Below are 7689 nucleotides of genomic sequence, written 5' to 3' on the forward strand. Positions count from 1 at the left end.
GTTTTTGTCATTTTATTCGTTTTTATTTAGCTTGACATTTTTTTTTGTTATAATTTTAATACTTTCAACATTTTATTTCAGTCAGTTGTCAAAGCAACATTTCTTATTTTAAAAGTTTTTCATCTAATATTTCAAAAACTCAAGGTCAGACACTCCAGCGCTGTTAATCATAACTAAAACTATTTGTTACTAAGTGCTAAAATGACTCAAAACTGACACATTGAAGCTATATAGCAGGGGTGTCAAACTCAGTTCCTGGAGGGCCGCAGCCCTGCAGAGTTTAGTTCCAACCCTGCTCCAACACACATACCCATGTAGTTTTCAAATAAGCCTGAAGGACCTGATTAGCTGGATCAGGTGTGTTTAATTAGGGTTGGAGCTAAACTCTGCAGGGCTGTGGCCCTCCAGGAACTGAGGCCATGTCCACACGTATACGGGTATTTTTATAAACGTTATATAAAAGTTTTTCCTTCTTCCGTTTTAAAAAAAATCTCCGTCCACATGAAAATGCAAACTCATGCTATGAAGCACTGTCAAGAGCATGCCAAACCAACAGGTGGCGATATAATCTCAACTGTAAAGCCATGTTGGCCAATCAGAAGCCTGAAAAAGTTTCCAGTAGGCGGAGATAACAGTGCAGGCTCCGACGTCACAAGCCAAAAACTGCAACTGGAGTTTTCGAAAATCTTCACCCTGGCAGGCGTTTTCAAAAATGTTTGGTTTCAGTGACCTGGTGCTGTGTTTGCGTGTGGACGAATGGCCTAACCACGTAGAAAAAGCTGCGGTTTTAAAAAATAACGGCGTTCGTGTGGACAGGGCCTGAGCTTGACACCCCTGCTATATAGCAGTATTAAATTAGACATAATTATATATAAAAATGACAGAAACACATAACAAAATTGCTAAAACTTAAACTAAAATCTTCTTGTTTGTTGGTTATCCATCATAAACTTAAGAAACTTAAATGAAACTAACTAAAACTATTAAAAATAATTTTCAGTAATTGAAATAAAATATAAATATTGAAAATCCTTAATACTGAACATCCTAAACTTAAAATCTTAAACTTGAAATCCTAAATTTAAAAAACTTAATTAGAAATGTTGCCTTACTAGATTACTAAAACTGCACTAAAAATAAATTAAAGCTGTATAGAAATACAAAAAAAATAATAATAATGAGGAAAACAGATTATAAACCTAAACTAAAATTAAAATGAAAACTAAAAATATAAAAATGAAACCTATTAAAAAATATTAATAATTACTGTAAAAGTATATCAAAAATACTAAAATAATACTAATGCCATGGTATTCTTTGAACCACTGTTACAGCGTTTTCTTTGTTTTATTGTTTGTTGGTTGTCCAAGTAAAACAAACAAAACTAAATTATAAAATTAAAAATAAAAGGTAATTCAAAGTTTTAAGAAGTATTGTAATAGTAATAATACTAAAATAACACTAATGCCATGATATTCTTTGAACCACTGTTGTCGTTTCTTTGTTGGTTGTCCAGCTTGTTTATTGTATTGTGGCATTGATGCTTTTCTCTGTTGACCTGGGACTCCGCGCAGGAGCTGCAGAAGGCTCTGGATAAGCGCAAGGCCATCGCGTTGTCCATTAACCTCTGCAGCGCCGAGTTTGTGCAGTCGGACAGCGAGGAGGCGCGAGACCTGCAGCGACAGCTGAAGGAGATGAATAACCGCTGGGAGCGTCTCAGCAGCTCTCTGGACGAGTGGAGGAACGCGCTCCAGCACGCGCTCTTACAGTGCCAGGCAAGAAGCTGTTATCAGAAGATACTCATTCAGAAATTCTGCTTTCGTCAATGTTGAGGGGTTCAAATCACAGACCTTTTCCTAATCTTCAGGACTTCCATGAGATGAGTCATGGTCTGCTTCTGTGGCTGGAGAACATCGATCGCAGGAGGAATGAGATCGTCCCGATTGACCACACTCAGGACAGCGATACCCTACAGGAGCATCACAAAACGCTTCTGGTAAATGATTTCTCTTTTCTGTTGGTATAGCTTGCACGGCTTGTTTTGATTCAACACTGATTGTTCTGCAGCAAATCCGCCGGGAGCTGCTGGACACGCAGCTGAAGGTGGCGTCCCTGCAGGACATGTCCCTTCAGCTGCTGGTCCACTCGGAGGGCAGTGACTGTCTGGAAGCCAAAGAGAAGGTGCATGTGATGGGGAACCGTCTCAAGCTGTTGCTGAAGGAGGTGACGAGAGACATCCGAGAGCTGCAGAAGACCCTGGACATCAGCAGCAGTCAGCAGGTGAGTTACTGACCGCCAGCATTGTCACAACAAAACATTAATGCACACAGTTTGCCTGTGTTTGACCTAAATGATATTAGTGCCTGTAAACATGAAATTCACAAATATTTCTAAATCAGTGGTTCTCAGCCAGGAGAAGGATGGGCCACAGGATGACTGAAATTGTTGTTGTTGTTATTATTATTATTATTAATAGTAATAGTATGTTGAAATAATTAAACTTAACAAATGCATGCAAACAAACATGAAATCAAAATATAAACTGAAATTTTTCTTTTTCGTTTAATTTTTTTTATTTTAGAACAGTACAATATACAATACAATTACAGTTCTTGAAACTTGAATTGTGGTTAATTTACCTTTTTTATAGATGAATGTATCCCCTATAATGATTAATAAATAAGTAAATATAAATGACTGATTATATTATATTATATTATATTATATATTATATTATATTATATTATATTATATTATATAGGGGGCTTTGAATTTTGTGTTCGAAGTCTTCAATTCAAAAAGGTTGAGAATTTTTTATTTGCAGCAGTGTTTAGTATCATTGAGATACTATTATTGTTTTAATGAATATTTTGAACTAGTTTTTATTTCAATATTTTGTTTTCATTTTAATTTCAGTTTAAGTTTTAGTCATTTTGTTGTGTTTTTGTCATTATATATATATATAGGCGACTAGCTGAAATTAAATAAGTTTTTGATTATTTGTAGCTGAAATTAAATACGTTTTTGTATATTTGTAGTATATTTTTGTATACACTGTATATTTTTTTAATTTATTATTATATTATATTATATAGGGGGCTTTGAATTTTGTGTTTGAAGTCTTCAATTCAAAAAGGTTGAGAATTTTTTATTTGCAGCAGTGTTTAGTATCATTGAGATACTATTATTGTTTTAATGAATATTTTGAACTAGTTTTTATTTCAATATTTTGTTTTCATTTTAATTTCAGTTTAAGTTTTAGTCATTTTGTTGTGTTTTTGTCATTATATATATATACAGGCGACTAGCTGAAATTAAATAAGTTTTTGATTATTTGTTGTATATTTTTGTATATACTGTATATTTTTTTAAATTAATTTTATTATTTATATAGTGCCTTTCATTTCAGTTGAAGTTTTTTTATTTTATTTCAAGTGACATTTTTTAATAATTTTAGTTTAACTGCAATAACCCTGATGTGCAGTCTGTCTAGTTTTTTTACTCACACTGTCTTTCTCCAACCCTTCTCATCACACACAATCTCTGTAGGACTTGTCATCTTGGTCATCTGCTGATGAGTTGGACACTTCCGGTTCCCTGAGCCCCGTGTCTGGACGCAGCACTCCCAGTCGCCGGCGATCGGTAACACATCACCCTCACGTTCTGTTGGGCCCTTCAGAGATCAGTGTTTGCTTGTCACGTTGAGCTGATAGGTTGACACTTGAATGTACCTGGAACTTGGCCTCCAAAAACACACTTGACACCTTATTAGTATGCTCAGAGTTCCTCCAAAACTCAAGATCTTCCCAGCATGCTCTCCTCTAATGCAAGAGCTGAATCAGAACTGGAGATGTGATTCGTCCCTGTTGTGTTTCTACATCCTATTGATTGATCCTTTAAACAACTAGTCACACCCGTATCACAGCCCTAAATTCTGGCTTGGTTTGTTCCTCCACTCATTTCCCACATTCATGTTTATTCTAGATTCCCACACTGTAGTCATCAAGGAATACTGGTTCTATGAAAAAAAAAAAAAAAAAACATGTCCAGGTCATATTTAACCTCAAAATTTAGCATGAAGAAAATGAAACCTTTTTGGTCCATTAACATTTTATGATTATAATGATTATAAACATTATAATGACATTCAAACACATTTTCCTCTCACATTGTTACTGTAATGCATCCAGATGTTTTATTTGTTTTTTTATATTTTTTTTATTTTATTTTTAAGAATTCTCATCAGATTCTCATTACAATAATACAATGATGCATAAGTCAACAAACTATCACTGTAATGTATGTATATTTTAAATTATTTTAATAATTAAAATAAAATAGTTAAATTCTAATAATTATATGAATTAAATTCTAATAATTACAATTATTAGCTTATCATGTTACTTAATTTGTTTGTAATATTTATAATATTTAATGATAATATAATATTTAAAAAAAATATATATATATATTTTTTCCTAATAATAAAAAAATTAATTTTAAAGCTTTTTCCTGTATTATGGCCTTTATGTAATCCTGGGTAAAATATGACCTGTGACATTCTCAGAAAACAGACGAAATGCCCTTTAAAAGCTTTTTCAAATATTAAAGGATCCCTTGTTGGCAAGGTGGTTTTTCTGAGAAGGGTGTCATAAAGAACCAGTTTCTTTGTCTCCATAGAAGTGCGGTCACTCCCTCATTTGATTTTGTTGGTGCTCTTCTTTTTTGGGGGTTCTTTCATCAGTAGCTTTGTCTTTATTTGCCTGGACTGAAACATTCTTTCTTTCTTTTACCCCCCTGTTCATTGCAAACAGCCACGGGGCAAAAGTAGTCTGTCACAGCCCGGAGCCTGTGTGAGCAGTCCACTTCACAGGTACCTTTCTCCTGGTTTCTAGAACACTTGGAAGATAATGGAACTCAACTCATGACCTGACCGTAGGCCCCTAGCTCTAATGGCTCTGGGTTGACCCCTAAGTGGACAGTGTCCTACAAACCTGACAGACCTGCAGCATGTCACGCATGCAGAAATATTAGCAACCTACAGGCTCATGCTGATGACTTCCATCATCTTCTGTGATTCTAGACACTGCTCAGCTTAGGGAGCTGAGATAGACACTACTAAGGGAGCTCATGCACCAGACCAAAAGCGTGCTTGTTTTCTATATTTTGCGGCTGTAAATATGGATACGCTAGGCTGCTTGCTGCTGAGCCGTTCATTTTTCTTGTCTATTCAGCAAGCGTCTGCAATGAACAAACTTTCTCTTTTTCTCACTCTGGTGTGTCACATCTGCTCTTTCACCGACTAATCAATCATCATCTCCCTCCTCCAATCTGCCATCCGTGCAGTTTGATGACATGCTAGAGAAACGTGACGTGCGTTACAGAGGACTCTCTACCGGTGGGACTGTTCTGATAGGTGCAAAAAATCTGATTTCCCATGTGTCCGCATTCAGTGGGTTATGGACAAGATTTTTTAAATGATAAAATAAGTTTAATAATGATAATATGTTATTTTAATACAAGATAATTGAAAGGAACAGCAAAATCTGGTTTACCATGATGTGTCAGAATTAATGATGGTTATTCACACATTTTTTTGTAGTGGATCATAGTAAAATTCTAGTTTAATAATATTTATTTTTTATATAAGATAATTGTTAAGATTTTATAGTTTATAAGATTTATATAGTTAAGATAATTGTTTATTTTAAAAACTATTGTCCCATACGTATAAATAATGCCAGTGTGTCCCCTTTAAAAATTCATATTCACAATATAATTACCACATTATAATCATTTTTTGTTTTTGTTTTTATTATAGAATGTTAAAAAATATATATGTTTTCGTATTAAACGTGGTTATTCACAAACAGCTGTTTTGTAGTGGGTTATGGTGAAATGACAAGAAGTTAATTTATTATAAAATAATTAAGTTAAATAATTAAGTATATTTTTTAATATATTAAATATAAAATAATCAAGTATTTTATTTTGAATGAATTGTTTGTGATTACGATTATTTTTGAATATAAGTCTGTTGTCCCTTTAATATAAGACGTAATTCCATTATGTCCCCTTTAAAGATGTGTATTCACAATAGAATTACCAAATAATGTTATAATAAAAATCTAGCGTAGCGTTAGTTCTGGCAGGTCACGTTAGTCAAGCTCGCATCAGCTGACTCTCAGCTGATCCCCATCTACCTATAGGAATACGACACCTATCTAAGCATTCATATATAAGGTCCCTGTTCTTCATGGAATCATCAATGCCCAATATCCAGTGAACCTTTAATTTTAAGAGTCTTTTGTGAATCTACAAAGCCCATTTCTTTAGCTACCGTTAGGAATAGCTAGATAACCAGTGTAATTTCTCTCATTCACCTAGTTTTACATCTGAGCGTTTCCACCTCTTGTGCCGTCTCATGTATAGCAGGTCTCGCAACGCCGCTGGATCCGGTTCCTCCCATTCTGACGAGGAAGAACCACCATCCTGGTGCAAAACCTTCCTGAAGCGTGTCCTCTGGGCCGCACTGCCGCTGCAGATCTTCCTGCTGCTGGTGCTGGTGGTGGCCTGTCTTGTGCCTGCGTCTGAGGACCACTACAGCTGTGCCCAACTCAACAACTTCGCAGGCTCCTTCCACCCAATGCTCAGCTACACCAAGGGGCCTCCACCTATGTGAGCTCCACTTTGAAGTTAAGACGGCAGCTCAGCGTCGGGTTTCCCTCTAAATTGACAAGTGCCGTTGAGTTTGGCAACCATTATCGTGTCCTTGTACAGCAAATACAGCTGCTAATTTTACAGTATGTCACTCTGAGTCTCGTGTAGATGTTAGAACGAAGCCTATTGCACTGAAAACTGCTGTCAGACAAGTGTCGTTAGTGCTACTGATGTTCTTCCATGTTTGATGTGAAGGAGGAAACTAGAGCGTAGGATATTAACTCACTGTGAGTTAATCAGGTCTTTTTTAATCATGGAAAGATCAAGTTTATTGGGAAAAAACTGAAAGGTGTTGGGTTGCTTGTATCAAATGAATAACTTGTAAAAAAGAGAAGATAAAACATTTATGAACTCTATATTGCAATTATTTTTTATATGTATTTTTTGCATGTGTTCATCCTTTGGTTTTAAAACAATCGTTGATTTTATTGGATTAGTCATTGTTTATTTTTTAATTTTTGATCTTAACTAACCTGCTGTAATATTCAAGGTAACCGTGTCATGAATATACTGTATGCAAACCACTGATATCAAAGAAAAGGATATTTATGTATGTACAGTTTGCTAAGGCCTAAGAAACCTTTGCAATGAAAATACACCTATGATATACACATAACCTGCTGATAAGGATTTTTCATTACAATTAAAGACTGAATGACCATAATTTGTTTAATTGTGAATCATAATTGTTTTCTTACCTATTTGCTGATGGAGTCGCAGTTTAAACACTGAAATGATTTGCTCGTAATATTTACAGGGTTGTATTACCCAGTTAACAGGGAACGTTCTCAGAACTTGACTAGGTTCTGTTATGAATGAACATTCTTCCAGTAACATTAATAGAATGTTAATTTAAAATGATCTGGTCTTTAATAAAAATGTTTTTTATACATTGTATTTATACAGAGAACATTCAAAAGTAACTTCCCATGTTTGCAAAAGGATAAAATGGAATGTTCTCTCAGTGTT

General features: G+C 34.8%; 1 protein-coding gene across 1 annotated transcript in view; it reads left to right on the top strand.

Annotated features, from left to right (window-relative positions):
• Nucleotides 1-7377, top strand: part of LOC107742758 (nesprin-1-like) — a 125999-nt gene extending 118622 nt beyond the window's left edge. Inside the window, exons 132-137 of the mRNA XM_016555794.1 lie at nucleotides 1575-1775; nucleotides 1868-1996; nucleotides 2068-2280; nucleotides 3550-3642; nucleotides 4815-4873; nucleotides 6433-7377. Of these exons, the coding sequence (XP_016411280.1) occupies nucleotides 1575-1775; nucleotides 1868-1996; nucleotides 2068-2280; nucleotides 3550-3642; nucleotides 4815-4873; nucleotides 6433-6682 (945 nt within the window). The 3' untranslated portion in view covers nucleotides 6683-7377. The remainder of the gene's footprint in view (nucleotides 1-1574; nucleotides 1776-1867; nucleotides 1997-2067; nucleotides 2281-3549; nucleotides 3643-4814; nucleotides 4874-6432) is intronic.
• The last annotated feature ends 312 nt before the right edge of the window (nucleotides 7378-7689 follow it).

Source organism: Sinocyclocheilus rhinocerous, unplaced genomic scaffold (genome assembly GCF_001515625.1).
Source record: "Sinocyclocheilus rhinocerous isolate Xijiao unplaced genomic scaffold, SAMN03320098_v1.1 scaffold2091, whole genome shotgun sequence".
In the NCBI taxonomy this organism is placed as follows: domain Eukaryota; kingdom Metazoa; phylum Chordata; class Actinopteri; order Cypriniformes; family Cyprinidae; genus Sinocyclocheilus; species Sinocyclocheilus rhinocerous.